A 19,055-nucleotide genomic window follows, 5' to 3' on the forward strand; every position below is an offset into this window, starting at 1 on the left:
GCGTTGGTTGCGCGGAGTTGTTCGAGTTCCTTGTAGTAGGGGCTGGTAATCCACGCCTGCCAGCTGCTCGGCGTGGTTCGGCCACTAGTGGCGCTGCTGGAGCTAGCGCTGCTGCTTTTAACTCCGCCCTTTGCGGCGTCGGCCCAGCTGACTCTGTCACGGGAGCGCGATCGCTGAACGCCGAAGCTGTTCCCGTCAGATGAGTCACGGCCGCGGGATGCGCTGCGCGAGGCATGACGGGAAGCGTGGCGTGAGGCATGGCGCGACGCGCTGCGCGACGCGCTGCGGGATCCACTACGGGACGCACTGCGCGAGCGGGAGCGTCCGAGGCGTGGAAACGAGCTTGATTCGAGTGCTTGCTTTTGCTCTTCTTCGGCGTTACGGTGTTCCCATCGCCGTCGCCGTACGACGTATGGAACCTTGTATTTGGCTCTGCAGAGGCGGTCCCCGGTGGGGTGTTCTTCGCCGCAGAGCTTGCACTTGGGGACACACTTGTGGCCCTCTCTTGGATTAGAAACACCGCAGGCAAGGCAAACGCGAACGTCCGGTGTTGGGCACACGTCGCGCCTGTGGCCGACCTTGCCGCATACCTTGCAAACTTCTATTTGCTTCCTGTAACCACGACAGTAACCAAGCATGTGCGTTACGGATCCACGCTCTACTCGTTTCATTTGGTGTTTGCTCGTTTTGGAATAAGCCCACTGTCGTTTTGCCTTTTTCCTAGGAATTGAGATGACTCGCCCCGCAGAGCACTGCTGGTCGAAAACCTGAGCTCTGGAATGTAAACGACAACCACCATGGTCGTTTGTTCGAAACATTTCATCATAGGCGACTTCTCCCTTTCCGGTAGCCATCAACTTACCTTGTAATGAAAAATGCGTCAAATGCGCGTTCTGTGTTGGAGATTTGGTTCCATAGGCACGCCATGATTGACGACTGAACTTGTCCAGTAGCTTTCGGTATTATATGCAGTTGCCTTTACTTTGCTATATTTTGTGCTTACTCTGGCCGTTTAACGTTTTGAGGTGAACATTTCACTGTGCTCGAGCGGCTGATAGCGCCTGAACAGCATGGACGTAAGTAAAAGTTACCGTGTACGCTTAGCTGGGCCAAGGTAACTGAAAACATGCAAGCGGTGAGCCAATTACAGAAGAAGACTAAACATTTCATCGCTAGTTTCATACTGCAAGGTTTTATCTTTACCTTTTTTTTTCTCCACCTCCTCGACCCCAGCGCTTCCGTTCCTGTCAATACGCTCCTCTTTAGCACTTCCAAGATGAAGTTGCGAACTGCACACGCACAATCTCTCGATGCTGCTTACTCTTCCTCTAGCTCGTCGACCTCAGGCACAGCGCAACTGTTGGGCATTGGAAATAGACGACCAATTGGTCTGGGCAAGCGGAATGGCCCATGGAAAACAGTACGTGTACAGTTTGACTCCCGCGCACATTCCGCCAGATAAACAGTTGTTAACCTTATTTTTTATTCTTTCAATAGCGGTGCTTTTCGGCAAACACTGGCTGCGAACACTCCATATCTGCGCTATTTCGAAATGGCGCGTGGGGCGATGGAATTCGCTGCGCCACAGCGCAGAGGTTATACGCAATATTGAAATTCTAAAAATTCTGTTAGTATTACAGGTGGCTAAATATGTCTAATCACAACCAACCGCCCGACACCAAAAGTTAAAACGTTATATATTATATTTAGTTGACAATCTTACCCGTTACAGGATTTACCTTTTTTCTGGCATCAACCTCAAACTCTATACTTTCCCGCAAAAGGCATGTTATGGCTCAGCAAGCCTATTTGAAAAGAAAAATCTGTGGCGGTATTTCCTGAAACACCCAGTATGTGAGTGACAAGTGTAAAAATCAAAGGGCCTTATGAATTATTCTCATGTGTCCTTTGTCCTGCAGTCGCACGGCCCCGTTGGCGCCGGGGAGTGGGAAAGGCGACAGCTGCCAACCCTTCCCCTTGTCTCGGTAACCATGAAAGGCCGCTGGACAAGGGCCTCTCAGGGAGAGCCGCTGCAGTTTTTCTCGAGATGTGAAAAGAATCCCATAGCAACATCCTTTGGAAGCTACGCACAGGTGAGCGAGCGCAGCTACATTATCTGCAACGCCACCCTCTAGAATGAGTATCCTGAGGGGAAGAGATCGAGGTTGCGGCTACTTAGCTCTTCGAGAGTGGCTCCTTGCGTGGAGCAGTGTAGAATTGTGTGACCGCAAGTGGCTAAGCTTCTGTTGAGATAATTTTGTATCGTATCGAAAGGTGTACGAAGCACTTCCTCTTACGCCAGTGGAGCCAGTTTTGATGCCAGCTTTATAGTTATTTCAGAAGAGAACACTCCTGCGTCCTGCTGCACAATTACATCGTCGCCTTCCTCAGACTGTATCAAGAACAAAATGATGAACTGGTAGCGAGTACGACTAACATTGTGTACCAAGTGCCTTAAACTGGTCCAAATGTCATAGACTATGATAAAATTATGGAAGATGGAGTTTCTGTCGCCGTCAAATGTATATAATGGTTGGGAGGAGAATGCCTGTCCATGCGTCTGCCCCAGACAAACGATTGGTTTTTGGTCCACTAGAGGGCTTTGGAGTTCTCGTATAACTGAAGGCATTTTTGCAAAGGAATGCAGTGGTCGTTGATTTTATAAGAAAAAGAACCACACCTAAAAAACGCGCAGCATTCCCTTCTTACGTTCTGTGCTAAATTGAGTTTTAGCTAACGATCGGCGCAGAGACCACAAATGATGGGAAAAAAGACCTGCAGTAAAGAAATACACATAAAAGTAAAGGGCATCACGTTGCGGATGGTGCGGCTGCTATAGCCATTGCCATCAACACAGAATGCGCACTAGGGTAAAAGTAACAACATTGGCATGATTCAGCGCCTCAACGAATTCACCCAAATGCCACCAGCAGCAGTAATGGAGGCGGTGAATCTTCCTAGGGTTCTCTATTGGCTCCACCTTTCCATGGGCAAAGATCACAATATGGTGTGACGGCCGCATTCAGCCATGAAATGGGAGACGGCGGGAACACGTCAGAGTTAGCAGCTCATGCCAACAGGTGCACTGCGTCAGCCGAAGCTTCGTAAAGCCGATTTCGCCCTGCGTTGGGGATTGGTCTTCAAGTGAGCCAGAGGTCAAGTGTGGCTACAGGTCTTACCATATGTGGTCCATCATAACGTCACACTACTTGACCTTTGACCTTTCGATTGGCCGATAGAGGGCGGTAGAATAGGCCGCAGCCTTCATTGGGTGACCAACCTCTCGCGATGAACCATTAATTTAACTTCCACCTGCCAGGGTGGCAAGGTGGGCGCCCTGCCTCTCCAGTGTGCGAAACGCACTCTACGTCAGAGACGCCAAGCCGCGCCTACTAGCCCGATACACCAGAGCTTTCGCTCTCTAACAAGGTTCAGCAGTAGTTAATCCCCAGCTAATTTTTCTTATGTATAAAGCCAGTTTTCACCCGCATAATATTGTAACTAACGCCTTAGAGATAACACGCCGCTATGGCTACAGAGATTCTGGAAGGATACCATCGCCACTGCCGGTTGGTGAGATCTCGATACGCCTCTTTTACAGGTGTGCAGGGGGACCAGTTACGGTCAGAATTTAAGATACCAGCCCCAACATTACGCCATGCTGACTTACGATGCAAGGAACCGGACATTGTTTGCGTACGATAATGAAGCGGGACTGGCCGCAAAAGTAGGTGATTTTTCGCGCATCTTTCTCAAAACTCAGTTCCCTTTTATCTGAACAAGTTTGGCATTGTGCACAACTTCAGCATGCGTGTACCACTAGACCGTATAATATAGCTTAGAAAATCATCCAGGCTTTTAAACCGGACTTCTGCTGAGCAGTGTTAGAAATCTTATTATGATTGTCCGGGGTCACTACTACTGACAAAGTTGGTTATTTTTTAAATTTTGATTGGCGAATTCATTGTTTAAGGGGCGGCTTCGCAGAGCAAAAACATGTCATGTATACCTGGTCGTAAGCTTCTTCCAAATTTTTCTTCATATTTATTTTTTATCGGTTAATCCGTAACATAAATTTCTCCAAAAAAACGGTGATGATCATAGAAACGGGGTTTTAAAAAATCCGCGTGGATGTTTTATTTTCGTAATGATTACACGCAGCTGTGCAAGGTCAAGGACATAGCGCTGGACGTCGCATTCGGCATCGCCGCATACGACGTCGACTACGACGACTACGCCAACGAGTGCGGGACGAGGAACAAGTTTGGAAAGCACAGCCGCCTCAAGGCCCTTAGGAATGTCACGGACTACTACAGAAGTCTCGCCAGCAATATTTTCAACGAGGCACGATGCACGAAAGTTGTGTCGTGAGGATAGTGTGTTGGCCATTTCTGACCATGCCTGGAGAAGCCTTTCAGCACGGTTCTACCGGCGCAGCAAAGAGACCACCAACGATTGGACTGAACAAAAGTGCAATATTAGCATGATCTCCAGTTTTTTTTTATATAGGGTACGGCTCGGGACGTACTAGCACTCGTGAATTAAAATGCGGCAATCCCTCTCTCGATACAATTTGAACGAGAACATATCTATAATTAGGATGTAAATACTCAATGGCGCCTGCCCACGCGCAACACTGGGCCAATATCGTTGCCTCTTCAGGATTTTGATCATACCGCTCTCGTCCTTCCACACGCTAGCCGTCCCGGTTGGCTCGGGTCGTGGTCTAACGGCTTCGGTGAGGCGGTGGTCCCGCGTTCGCAACCCGACCAACAAGAATTTTTCACCAAATCGAAACATTCAGTGGAGCTTTATATCTTTCCTTCCCATCTGTGTGGTGCACTTGGGTGGAAACGAATGAGTTATTTCTCCCATGTTACAAATGCTTAGGGGATTCCACTAAGGATATAATCAAGATAATATTCTGTTCTTCGGGAAACTTTGTTTTACGATTTTTGGAACATAGGGAGCATTAGCTTAGAATAAGGACTCCAGAACGTCGACAAACGTTTTTTGGTGGTGAAATCGCAACCACAATTTGCATATGAATTAAGGTAAAGACAGTTCGAGGGAGTTCAAAACGTGTTATGCCTCGTATTTGACCTCTAAGGCCGTCATAACGAGCGTGTGTGAACGCTGGAATCGTTCTAAAAGTCCGGTTTTTGACTGCCTTGAAAGAGTAGGCCGTTACTGTAATATAATCGAACAGCAACTCGTCGTATTCTTTTCTTGCAATTACAAAGACAAAAGAGTAAAGTGGAGTTTTAAGCCTGTTTTTAAGTCATGATTTGCAGGTGGGCTTTTCGCGGGACAAACGAGGACAAGAGAGGGACACACGCCGAGCGCTAAGTTGCAACTGAAAGAATCGGAAGCAGAATTACGAGCTCGAGGAACTCCATGCACATGCCCAGCTATCCACTGATTAAGTTGAGGGGGATAGATAAAGGCAAGCTGGACCAAGATAATCAGGTGCTAAACGACGACAAAAATGGCGCGAAAAGAAACCGGAAGCACCTCTTCCACCTTCAAGCAGCAATACCCGAAAAGCTACTCAGCATTTTGAAACATAGATTCCTTTCGCACCAGAACAACCGACGTTTCACTTACACACTTATCGCTTCCTAACCTAAGAATGAATGACGCCTCAAGAACCTCCATTGCTAGTGGAACTTTAGGACGGTTAAGAACTTTTCTTTTTCCAAAAAGTGGATTACATTTGAAGCTCAGACAATACTTAGGCAGGTTGTTAGAATGGGTTTTTAAAATAAGCCGCCTGTTCCCATAACCGTTCATTGAGGCGGCGATCAGTCTGCCCTGTATAGACGCGGCCACAGCTCAGAGGAACTTCGTAAAAAAACCAACTTTGCACGCAACGAGCTTAGTTTTTATGGCCAGGCCTCGCCAGTGCGCAAAGGCATGACAGTTTTTGAGGTGCCATGAAAACGACATCCACACCTAAGTTTAAAAAAAAAGCCGACTTGACTGTCGCAAAAGGCATGCTTAAGCAGCTACGTAAGCGAGAAAAGAGAACTTGCTTTCAGCAGTGTCATGGAAGCAAGGCCGAAAAAATATATGTGGTGGTGCCTAACGTTTACCGCGTATCGCAAAACCTTAAAAAGATAGCAGGCAAGTTTGGTGTGGACGTCGTTTTCACGGCACCTCAAAAAGTGTCAAGCCTTTGCGCACTGGCGAGCCGTAGCCATAAGAAAGTCGCTTGCAGCATCAAGCATAACTAAGTTCGCTGCGTACAAATTTGGTGTGGTATACGAAGTCGCTTGCAGCTAATTTCTTTCTCTGAACTGCGCACCCTAAACACATACACCATGCTTTTTAAGTCTTTGGTTTCATTTCTCGCAGATACAGCGAAATGTATGGGGAAAAAATTTCAAATGGATGTCTGCACAATTATTGTCACGTATAATTGAAGTGGGCGCAAAACTTGGACAAGGACCAAAAAGCAACACATACGGCGACTGACAAGCGCTTTCCAACTTGCCATCTTGCCCTTGAATTGTCACGTAAAACAGGCTTTCCTTTTTTCGCGATCTATTTTCAATTGATCGATTAATAAGCAATTTAACAGGCGAAATACATACGTTAGGTAATGGGCAAACGGGCCTCCAATTTTTATTACCTTTTACAAAGAAGTGCTGTGGTGTACTTTCAAAGTCTTGCTTCCACAAATGTTGGCATCACTCCTTAGTGTTCCAAATCTCCGAGCGCTCTTTCCTGGTCCCCGAGTGAGGTTGTTTTCAGCAACTACCGTGCTGAATGTCATTATCGACTGTAAGTGTTCAAGATCATGCGACTGAAAAGGAAAATTTCAGTGAATTCAGCTGTTTAACGTTTTTCTTGGCGAGGATTCATCCGATGAAGTAACGTGTGAGAATTGCATAGACTGGAACTGGTTCAGGTGTTTATTGGGGTTTAACGTCCCAAAGCGACTCAGGCTATGAGGGACACCGTAGTGAAGGGCTCCGGAAATTTCGACCACCTGGGGTTCTTTAATGTGCGCATACATCGCGCAGTGCACGGGCCTCTCGAATTTCGCCTCCATCGAAATGCGACCGCCATAGCCGGGATCGAACCAGGGTCTTTCGGGTCAGCAGCCGAGCACCATAACCACTGAGCCAGCGCGGCGGCGCATCCAGTGGAATTGCCAGGATGAATCGTTTGCATTGCTGCTCAATAAAGGTGCAAAAATTTGTGAAGAAAGAATGAGGAGAAAGCTGTCACGAGAGGATTTTTGAAAATGGTAACCTTATGCTTGTCTCTTGCAGGTATTGTTACTGCCAAGTTCGGTACATCCGTCATCGAAATAGGTGAAACTTGTACAATTCGAAGACAGAGTAAGGCGCCAAAATATAGCGTCGACCGTGAAATACCCAAAGTCACCTTCGAATAGCTGATTTTTTTAGGGGCGTAGACAAAGCTAGATGTTGTTTTTCTTTGTACCCAATGCGCACAAAGGAAAAGAAAGTCACCGCATCGAGTCACCTCTAATATCAATTCAATTCATTTTTACAACATTTGCCTTGGACACGTCTGAACTGGCAATACCAATATCAACGGGCGAAATCGAAAGCGCGCGACCAGAAAGAGGGCTACTCACACCTACGAGTGTGCGTCACACAGCGGTGCAGATATCAACAGGTCGTTTTGCAGCGTCCCACTGCGGGAGGCTGGTGGGCAGAGAGCATGTGACAGGCGCGCCCGTGTGTGGCGCGCAGAGAATAGATCACGGGACCTTGGTTTCGGCCACGTGCGGCCTAGGAAATGCGCTGCTTCGTCGACCAGAATGGAAGTTCATAAATTCCAAAGAACTCTCTCTCTCTCTTCCTATATATATATATATATATATATATATATATATATATATATATATATATATATATATATATATATATATATATATATATATTCGTTGCAGTTGGCTGCGAGTCTCTCAAAATGTAAGGAGCCTAAAAGTTAGTTAAAAGTTCACTTTTTGGTGCTAGCTAACCAGACTGATGGTGAGCGCGTCATCGCACTATTCTGTAGGAATGCAGCACTGACAATCTTTTCCGGAAAAAATCTGGATTAAAACTCAAAAACCCTTCTTTTTAAGTTGCTCACGGTTTTGGGTAAAACGCCCCGCAAATCATGTCAGCAGGAAAGCATCCCCTTGTCTCTTTCGACACTGCAAAGCAGAAATCGTGCGTTGAGACCCAATACTCAAGAGACTAGGGTAAATCAAGAATACCAAAAAATTATGCAAAACTGCGGACGAATGCAATGAAACGCTCCTGTAAGAATTTCAAAATCTACCCAACTTAGGAATGATCAGAACAAGGAGTAGTGCCTACGCACTCGCGAAACCATCGCAATTGAATTTGCCGGCTTGGAAGGAACAAAGGGCCGCCGCGTCTTGACAGCGCCCACAGGATGAGGTGGTTTTGAGAGAAATCCGATTTCGCTTTTTCCTGGTTGTCTCATACTGGCCGGAACGAGGTTGTTCATTTGATTTACGGTCCCGCCTCTTGCTCAGGGCTGGACAGCCTGCTGACCAGTCCTGGATTTGAAATACGTCGTGCGGTTTCCCAGAAACGGAAATGTCGCAATACTCGCCGCAGAATAGGACACAGTAGAATTGCTTCCTGCGTGTCAGGGCTACCTTTTTATATATTTCCACAAATGTATGAGGTCGGCTGCCTCAAAACATTCTTTCCTGTGGCAGCAGTGACTACGAAAGATATTGGACTGTTCAAAGGAGATTAAGGGGGGGGGGGGGGGTAGGAGTGAACAAGCATAAAGTGTACTATAAACTTCGTTTCATTCTCGGAAAATTGTTGGTGGAAAAGTGGAAAAAGTGGAAAAAAAATGCCACTGAAGTAAAAAGCAGGTGAAGTTCAGGTAGCTTTGAAACACTGCTTGCCGGGCATGGCTGGTCGCTGCGCTGACATTCATACAACACACGGTACGCTATTTCCTACACGTTTTACATTTCATCAAGGATGGATGTATAAAATATAATAATAATCAATAAATATATCAGGATGTGTAAAAATGATTACCTTTCGTCGCTTGGTAAGCAGTTTTCAGTTCGCGCTCTGTCTTGTCTGCGTCCTTCCTTTCTTCTCTGTCCATCCCGTAAAATGTAGCGTGTGATAAGCATTACGCACAGCCAACTCGGCACGTCCTCGCCGAGAAGGAAACCCCTTGATTTCAGCCGGAGTTCAACTCCAATGAAGAAGTCGAGGGCTTGGTAGACCAGGAGTAGGTGTTCTGCATGGGGATGCGACGATAGCCAAGAGCTCTATGTGAATAGTGGTGAATGGGAGTTGATGGGAAATTGAAATGCGCTGCCAAATTCAAACAAATAGTCCTTCAGGTCATTATTTTCATCATCAGGGCAGCATTGATTTTGAGGATATAATAATGAATTTTAATTGTAGATTGCGTTGCTTTATCTATTTCTTTCATGCTCTCAGCCTTTTCATAACCTGCGGACGTTAGTTCCACGCCAGTTCTCTGCTGTGTACTTATGCGTCTTTCCCGTGGAGTTTTTATTTTTCAATAAGCATTTGAATATGTAGCTGACTGCATTTACCCATTTACATGGTGCGCCCAAGATTTTGGTCCAACAGCTCCCATTTACTCCATTCTGGCAGCACCTTTTTTGAAACGGCTGCGATAGAAATCTTCACTGAAACTGACAAAAGAACGGAGGGTAGAACAGCCTATAGTGCAGCATAGCTGATTGCGTTACGCGACACCACTGGCTGACTAGTGCGCTCGCCTATGGCCGTTTGGTCAACATGCGGTCACTCTTGTTAAATTAATATTTCGTTTGACCAGCGGATTGTAGCAATGAGCTGACTCTTTACAGAACGACTTTTTTTATTATACTAGCTTCAAATCACGAGTACCACTTCCGGGTCGGACTCTGAAGGAGTCTGCATGCATATTCCTCCTGTCTCCCTCTGCAGGCGAGACCAACTGCAATTTCAGCGACTATAGCTGGCAAGCCATCTCTAGCTATCAGCCATAAAAAAGTCCGAATGCCCGAAACTGCGAGATATTGCGTGCGTAGCTTATGCACAGTGCTCCTTATTACAACAACGCAAACTCGCTGCTAAGCTCAACTTTTCTCTTCACAAAACTTTTGTATGTGCTGCACTGAAATTTTCTCAGTACTCGTCACACGTATTGCCTTAACGTGTCCATGGCGATGACATGCCCCGTTATCGTATTCGCCCATAGGCTATATGCGCACAAACTGAGTCAGCGCAGTACGTTTGCTACCCTTATACACGCGTAATGAGCTGTCAGCTTCAGAAAGCGCTGTCGCATCTGCGCGCCTGTCTGTTTTTTTTCCCCTCGAATATGTCGAATTCATCACAGGGGTTCTCGTTTCAAATCTTTGATATTTTCACTGCGCAGGTTTTTTGCAAACTAAGGACAGCACCACCGATGAATATATTTGGAGTCGCATTTCGTTTGTCTTAATTAGCCAAACAGCTAACGCACAACAAATTAATGAGAGGCAAAGAATAGTCGTGCCACTAGAATTGCCTCCATTCTAATGTGTGCTGAGGGATCGCAAAATGTCGGGAGAGTTTTCATTACCAGAGTATTATAATCTCCTTTCCTTCGTTTTAGCTCCTGTCGCATCAACATTTTTTTTCTGCTTGAACCATACATCCACCAGCTTGGCTTCAAATTCATCGCTCCAGCTTTCGATCATTTCAAATGATGCACCCGTGGATATCTTGTAACACGTTTGTACAATATGCTCCTCTTTTGTTCCCCAGTGCAGAGTAGCAGGCCAAATATTTATTTTTCCGGCCAACCTCTCTGCCTTTCCCGTCAATATACCCTCTCTTTTTGATGCGACACCGTAGAAGTGCGCTTTTACTCACAAGTACTAAATCTGCTTAAAACCACACGCCAATTGTACGAAACAATCGTATTTCATTCACTTTTATCTGCGGCCAAGCATGACTACGATCTGAAGTGGTGGGAAAAGGAAGCGAGCTTTCTATCTAGACTAGCTTACTATTCTTGCTACCAAACACACCTCACATAAGGAAGTATAACCTTAGAATTCCGGCAAGCCTTGGCTTTTAGACATGCAGCGTAATTTTGGGTTGCGATTTGCTGTGACAGCCTTGCATTGCTGTTTGAGAACAGGCGAATTGTTCAAGTTTCAGTTACAACTGCTATTTATGTCTTTCACAGAGCGGCACGACTTTTAACAATTAAACTTTAAGAAAGAAGGTAGGACTCAATTGTTGTTTTTATACACAGAAAAAAAATGTCACATACTGATAGCGAAGGCATGCGAGCAAACGCGAAGTAGGAATGATGTCACCGAGAGATATAGAGAAGTTATTTTTCCTGAAATGAAACAAGGTAGCGACATCTGAAGATATTGAAAAATGCGTCTGACGAGCAGTTCTGACGAAAATAGGACTGCTCCAGGCACGTGCGGCTGAAATTTAAACTTCAGATGAATCAGAGGAAACAAATAAATTAAAATCTATCAGAGAGCCAACTGCATAAGTTAAAGGAAGAAATATCTAACGGCGCATAATATAACCGTTAGTGCAGACGTACACGTGACACTAGCTTTGTCACCCAAAGGAGCTTGGAAATGCAGAGAATAAACAAGAGTTGGGAAGATTAGTGTACTTAAAAAGCACTATGGGATCTTCCTAGATTAGTTGCTATTTTCATGATCGCTTTTGGGGAGCTGTCCCTAGGAGATGTTCGCCAGCAGAAGCTCAAACCTGAGGAAATTCGTTTTTCGTTGTGATACTCTTGCTTTCACCAGTAGGTTTGCAAGAAACCTACTGAGGAGCACTTGGACGCATGCTCCATTTACGAAACGAGTAGAGTATCTCGTGACCCGACCCTCTTATTTCCAGATAGTTGAAACTTTTGGCCGAAGAAAACCTTGATTCAGACAATTTCTCCCTGCAAAAATAAAAAGACGCTCTGCGGAGGCGATATTACAAAGAATCTTTGTAGCTGTTGCTGTTTAAATGGCTATAAAAGTCGGAAGCGTGCGCTATTGAAGCTCGGCTCCGAGGTTTTTAGACATGGAGCTGGCCTGCTCACGAACAGTCATAAACATTGCACTTTCAGCAGACGATATAAGCACACCTTTGGGAAAAACCTAGTCGTGGACAGATTATATCGCCAAAGCAACTCAAGCCTGCGCAGCTAACACAGATTGATAAAGCTGTACATCGGCGCTAGGGTATACATAAAAAAGCACTGAGCTGATTTCTTGCTGCATTTGTCGGTCTCCACACGTCGTCTCACATATTCCACAGGCGACGTCGACTTGAGAACCTTGAAGTTTGCATGAGGTACAAAGCTACAAAGGTGCATATTTATGAAGATAAAAAAAGTATTGTGCGAAATTTGTAACAGTGCACGAAAATTGATATAGATGAATGTAACTTCTAGTTGGTGGATTTCAAGAATCAGTTTGGATTATTCCCGCCAGAGCGGTCAGAACGTCATTTAAGCCTCAAAACTGATAGCTGGCAAGTAACCCGATAGATTAGATTTTGTGGTATGCACGCTTTTTGGTAAACTTTCCAATCTCTTGGCACTTGTTTTAGGACGCTTTGTTTCTTTGAGACGAGATGTTCGAGTGGCCATAAGTGTTTCAATCAGAATAAAATTTAGTACAAAGTAAAAGCTTACATTAAATGACAAAACCGAGTTGATAAACGGTGTACCGCACAAAAATGCTTTTGTCCAGAATAGATAGGTAGCCTTTGCGAAACAACCGAAGGTTGTGAGACGTATTACATTTTTGACATTTTATACACTAAAAAGCTCAACTCTTTTTGAATGAAAGGCCATAGTCTATCTACTCAGGCCCACTTCGCTTTGAGCTTTGTGTCCCTTAGTAACGGTTGCAGTGAGCTCTAAAAATTATAAAGTATAAATTTCTCTTACTGGTGGCTTCCACCATGCCCTTTTCCAAATGGGTCATTTTTGGTATCGATCCATCCACGGGAAACTCTCAGATTGGCATCAAGTTTCGCCTGTCCCACAAGAGCTACGGACACCGAGGAGCATTTGTTATTAAGAGTGAGCCTTTTGTGGTCATATTAACCATACACGCTTCGCAGTCGCAATAATAATAATAATAATAATAATAATAATAATAATAATTGATTTCGGGGAAAAGGAAATGCCGCAGTAACTGTCTCATATATCGTTGGACGCCTGAACCGCGCCGTAAGGGAAAGGATAAAGGAGGTAGTGAAACAAGAGAGGAAGAAGAGGTGCCATAGTGGAGGGCTCCTGAATAATTTCGACCACCTGGGGATATTTAACGTGCACTGACATCGCACAGAACACGGGCGCCTTAGCGTTTTTCCTCCATAAAAACGCAGCCGCCGCGGTCGGATTCGAACCCAGGAACTCCGGATCAGTAGTCGAGCGCCCTAACCATTGAGCCACCGCGGCGGCGTAGTCGCAATATTCGCAGAATATGGAACGAAGTTATTGCAGTAAATTCACACCAGATGATGAAAAGAGAGCCTGGAAGATGTAGAGTTATACTTTACTGAAGATGCTTCTATGAAAAAAAGAGATCCGCACCCATTCGTGCTGTGTCGCACCCAAGAACTTCGTCCCTCACCTCTAGCCCAAAGTGTGTATTACCCAGTCACGTACGGACCTCAATCGCAGGAGACGTATGAAAATGGGTGTACACAACGCAGACAATGTCTGCATTAGTGTAGGTTGGTCCAGGTCAGATGAAGTTGGGCCAGAGCAAGACCTGGAGAGTTGTACAGCTGTCGTCGAGAGTTCGTTCTGGAAAAAGTTATAAAAACTAAGAGCTTACGCAGTTTTCTCCCCGCTTTTGTAATCTACATTCTTGGTCAAAAGTATTAAGGTCGCAACGTTCAGCTGTAGCGAAATGAATGCTCCTAAAATGCTTCGTGTAGCAGATTATTAAAAACACAAGTCAAGCAGGAAGCTTCTATAAAGCAAGAAGAAACCTCCTGCTAGCATTTCAAGGTCATTCGGTCTTTAATAGTGCCGTAATGGCTCTCTTATGTGGCTGAAGCGAAAAGTGTTTGGCCTAAAGACTTGATCAAAGCTGTATGCATTAAAAGGTGCGCAGGATTTGTACCGCAGAATGCATATTATTTTTTTTTTAAGATGAGGATTATGGAATGACCCAATATGCCAAAAATGATTCCTGGCGCTCAGTGTATTGGAACTGGAGGCGGTATAGGAAATAAATATTCGCTTTCGAGACAGCATAGAGCTTTTCAACACAAAAAATACATTTGCTGTTTTGCGTTTGAGCTAAACACGCATGAAAACATTATAAAAAGAGAAATACCGAAAAAAAAGAGCGCCAAAAGATCGCGGAGTGCTGTACATGCGGCACAATTATTTCTGTGTCGTAGCCGCGGTCAAAATGTTATGGTCTTTGTTAGCACTTAGTGCGGCCTGTCGACCACTCTTCCTTCTGCACAAAGCGTGCACTTATGTTATCACGGGGCACATATTTGGACTGCTACAATTCCTGCATCTTTTGTCATGTATCTCATAAATACCCTTTTCCTGTCACCGGAGCCCGCCTTTGTAATCGATTATCTGTGCCGACACGACACTGCGTATAATAGCCACAGCCTAATGGGGCTCCTCTATCCGCCGGTCTGGGGGGTATGAAATGTAAAGGGTAATGATGACAATGGTGTCATTTCTCACTTATGCACGAACATTGGTACGCTTTCCCCTGCGCGATGGTGTAATCACTGAAGAAATTTATTGCCATATTACTCTCAGCCAGTGGCGATGTAGCTGCCTGAGTTGATAAATTAGCCTCCTTCAACGCACCTCACCATAGACGAAGGAGGCGGAGGTGAGCCTACATAGGGGCGTCGGTGTCGATATAAATCCCCCAGGAATACCTCTAGCGTGTGTACATATAAAATGGTTCACGCACTAAATTCTCCTTATACAAACACAGCGTTTTGCACGCCTGTATGCTCGGTGTCTTCGTTTAATGTTCTTTTTTAGGAATAAGGGTATTGAATGCAGTTAGGCCCAGTTGCATAAAATGTAAAATTCAGCGCGAGCTGGCGCAAACAATGTTGGTTATTTTTTTCAACCTCTCACCATTTGCCTCCATCCTGTGTTTTTTTCTTCAGTCTGCGGTCCAGCTGTAGGCAACGACTTGAAACATGATAAAAAATAAACTCCTGTCCATTGGCAGCAAAACATTTGCAGGGCAGAAAGGAAATAAACATTTTGTTGTGAATTTTTCACGGATACCTAGTTTTCCAGTAGTGTGGAAAATTCAGAAGGCTCTCACATAACGGGAAATTTTTTTTCCCGCTATATAATAAGTGAAATTGCTTTTGACGGGTCAGTAAAACGCCAAAAAATTTTTTAACCAAATCGACGACAGCGGAACGCACAAAATGACCCATAAATTAAACCAAGAAAGAAGAAACTTGAAGACACTCTGTAGGAAACAAATAAAATTGAGAGGGAATTCAGGCGTGATACTGGAAATACCAGGAGAAAGCCGGAAAAGGACCAAACTTCTTTTTCCTGTTCTGTATACTCCATGCCGTTGTTAAAACTAGAACCATCGCGGAAGACGAGAGTCACTGTTTGTTTGCCTCCATAATGGAAGTAAACAACGACTCGAATGTTGCAAAGCGGCAACGACGCGATTTCGGGATTGCGGGAAAGAGGCATTTTTTTAAGGCCTCTTTCCACTTTTCCTCTTTTCTCGGAGTCATAGGCTTGGACTAATAAAAAAAAAGAAGCACAATGACGTCTGCTGTGTCGGAAAAAAATAGGCTAAGAGATGTGATATTTGGTTCGGTTCCTGTACGTCTCATTTATTTCATTTCATTTATTAAGTCCTCAAAGGCCCCATTTAAGGGGTATTACATGAGGGGTGGGCGGGGAGGGGAGTACGGCAGTTATGACAAAAAAAAATGATTTTCGATGGCAGTCTTGAATTGTTGAAGATCTTCAAGGGAAGCGATATGGCCGGGAAGGTCGTTCCAGTCCAGGGCAGTACGGAGGAAAAATGATTTTCGGAACGTTGTGGTATGGGCGCGCTGGGAGTAGACTGCTTTGAGATGGCTGTGACGGGATAAACGATGGGCTGGGCGGATGAGTGCGTTGTTCGGTGGCAAGCTGTGAAAAAATGTATGATAAAGCGAAAGGCGAGCTAGTTGACGACGGGATGCTAGGGTACGAAGTTCAAGTCGAGATTTTAGTCCAGTTACACTAGCGCGATATGAGTACTCTGAAAGAATAAATCGCGAAGCGCGATTTTGAATAGATTCTAGTAAATTCGACAGGTTGGTTTGGTGAGGATCGAATATAGAACTGGCGTACTCTAGTTTAGGTCGGACAAGTGATATATAGGCAATTAGTTTGACGGAAGGGGGTGCTAAGGAAAAGTTCCGCCGTAAGTAGCCAAGGACGCGATTGGCTGACTTAGCTATATTAGCAATATGACTGTGCCAGGATAGGTCACTGGAGATATGGACACCTAGGTACTTAATATTGTCGGTTTGAGTTATGGGACAACCGTAAAGGAGGTAGTTGGGAGGTGAGTAGTTACGTCGGCGGTGAAAAGAGACTAAAACGGTTTTATTGACATTTAGTTTCATGAGCCAGGTATCGCACCACTCTTGCACTTCAACGAGGTCGTTCTGTAGGACGGCGACATCTGATTGGTTATTTATGGAGCGGTAAATCACACAATCGTCGGCAAACAGGCGTATGTTCGATGATACGTTATTTGGCAGGTCATTAATATAAATTAGGAAAAGAAGGGGGCCTAAAACAGTACCTTGAGGAACACCCGACCGGACATGGGAGAGAGCGGATGAATGGGAGTTGGCGACAACAAACTGGAGACGATTGGTTAGAAAACTGCTGATCCAGGTGAGAACACAAGAGTCTAAATTAAGGCATGACAGTTTGAGTAGCAGGTGACGATGCGATACTTTGTCGAATGCTTTCTCGAAATCTAAAAAAAATGCGTCAGTGGGTGTATTAAGGTCAAGGTTGGTGTGAATGTCATGAAGGAAAAGAGCAAGCTGTGATTCACAAGAGTGACCTTGACGGAAGCCATGCTGATTTGGGTGAAAAAAGTTGACCGATGAAAGGAAAGATGCAACCTGGGAATAAATAATATGCTCCATGATTTTTGAACAAACACTTGTGATAGATATTGGTCTGTAGTTGGTGGGGCATGAACGGTTACCTTTTTTGAAAACAGGAACGACCTTCACAATCCTCCAGTCAGCAGGAATGGCACCACTAGTTAGCGATTGCTGAAATATGAGTGACAAAACAAAACTACTGACTACTTTAGTATTTTTAAGCACTTTGGCATTAATGCCATCTGTTCCCACGGCGGTTGAATTTTTTAGTTTGTCGATTACATTAGAGATACCGAACGGGTCGAGAGTTATGGGATACATTTAAGGATGAGCATAATTCGGGGGTGAAGGGAGGTGCACAAATGTCTCATTGGTGAAGACAGCGCAAAATGCATCGTTTAGTACACCAGCAACTTCGTGTTCAGGAACATTGTAGCCGTCGTTATGGAACAAAGAAATACTGGTTGAAACTGAAGGATTGATTGTTTTCCAGAACTGCTTTGGGTCGTTACGCAGCATAGAGGGCAGAGTGTTGTTGAAAAAGTTGTGTTTGGCGGTATATAAAGATTTTTTGTACTCGCTGGCGGCGCGAAAATACTTATCCCATGCAGCGTCGTTGTTTGAATGCTTTGCAATGCGAAAGAGCCTTTTTTTCTTGTTATTCAACAGGTTTAGTAAATAATTGAACCATGGCGACTGTGCACGCTCTGTTATTGTGATAGTGGGGATGTACTTTGCGATTAGACGGAGCATTTCGGTTTTAAAAAGTTGCCAGTTAGTATCAACAGGACGCTCTTTATAACTGGCCGCGAAGGTGTCGCAAAAAGATGCCAACTCTGTATTCATACCTGCATAATCACCTTTACCATAAAGAGTCAGTTTTTTCTTGTTTTTTTGCTTTTGAGTGAACTGCAGTGGAAAGAGCCACAGATTACAGATTACAGATCATTGTCAGTACAACGAGATGCGGGCCGGCTGGCAACAAGAAATTGGGAGTGTGCTCAACCGAGATATTGCAAAATATGCGACCGCACCTGTGCCTCAGCGTACATGCATTTTGTTTCCGGTCGCAGAAAGGTCTGCCAAAAGACTAACGAAATTTCTGATTGTTGTCGATCTATTATATCGTCGCAGGATTTGAAACAACTGTTCATAGGAACACTGAGGGCCAAGTGAATATTGCTGTATTGATAGATTTCTAGGTTTTTAAGAGAGTGCTTACTTTAACTGAAAACGGAGCTTTTGTAAACTAGATATGGCGAAGTCATGTGAGACGGAGTTGTCGGGAGCACGAGCCATTTTCGCAAGCAAATTGCATAGCGGCCACTCGCAGTTAAGGGGTGGTCCCAGTGGCTATGGTAAGTAGCCATCCACTACAAACTCCGGTCAAAGATTCTTTTTAGTTTAAAGACCTTTAACTTCAAATGTGGGACAAAATTTTTAAATGCAGTTCCCTCTGCAATACATGCCTCTTTTCTTGGCTGACAAACATCATCATATCAAGAGAAAAATCTAGGATAAACGTCAAAGCAGCCACTCGTACCAACCCACCTATCGCAGCTGGACACAGGCTTTCAACCCCACGTTAACTATATCTCCACGCTTGTCCTGCGTCGTTCTTCTGCTGTGGGGGCGTTTTTCTCGGCGCTACTGTTTTCCTTTCTCGAGCAGTAAAAGCCCCCGGGTTCGTTTATGCTGAGATGGACTATTCCTTTTCTCGGTTTTGCAGGTGAGCCGGTTAAAGCCGGTAAGAAGCCATCATACCTGGACAAGATTTACGCTCCCCACACTAACGCTTTTCTCACTTCACACTATCCTCCCCCTCACCGGGCCTTCCTCCTCGGAATGAAGGCCTTATTTAAACCCCGAAAATGATGAACGCATTGCCCCGAT

The 19,055-nt window shown here is 44.9% G+C and overlaps 1 protein-coding gene across 1 annotated transcript; it reads left to right on the top strand.

Moving 5' to 3' along the window:
• The first annotated feature begins 1,941 nt into the window (after window positions 1–1,941).
• Window positions 1,942–4,441, top strand: LOC144100650 (uncharacterized). Its single transcript, XM_077633529.1, has 3 exons — window positions 1,942–2,093; window positions 3,602–3,727; window positions 4,162–4,441. Exons 1-3 carry the CDS (start codon window positions 1,992–1,994, stop codon window positions 4,369–4,371), a joined length of 438 nt encoding a protein of 145 aa, XP_077489655.1. The 5' UTR covers window positions 1,942–1,991; the 3' UTR covers window positions 4,372–4,441.
• Window positions 4,442–19,055: the final 14,614 nt, after the last annotated feature.

Source organism: Amblyomma americanum, chromosome 8 (genome assembly GCF_052857255.1).
Source record: "Amblyomma americanum isolate KBUSLIRL-KWMA chromosome 8, ASM5285725v1, whole genome shotgun sequence".
Lineage (NCBI taxonomy): Eukaryota > Metazoa > Arthropoda > Arachnida > Ixodida > Ixodidae > Amblyomma > Amblyomma americanum.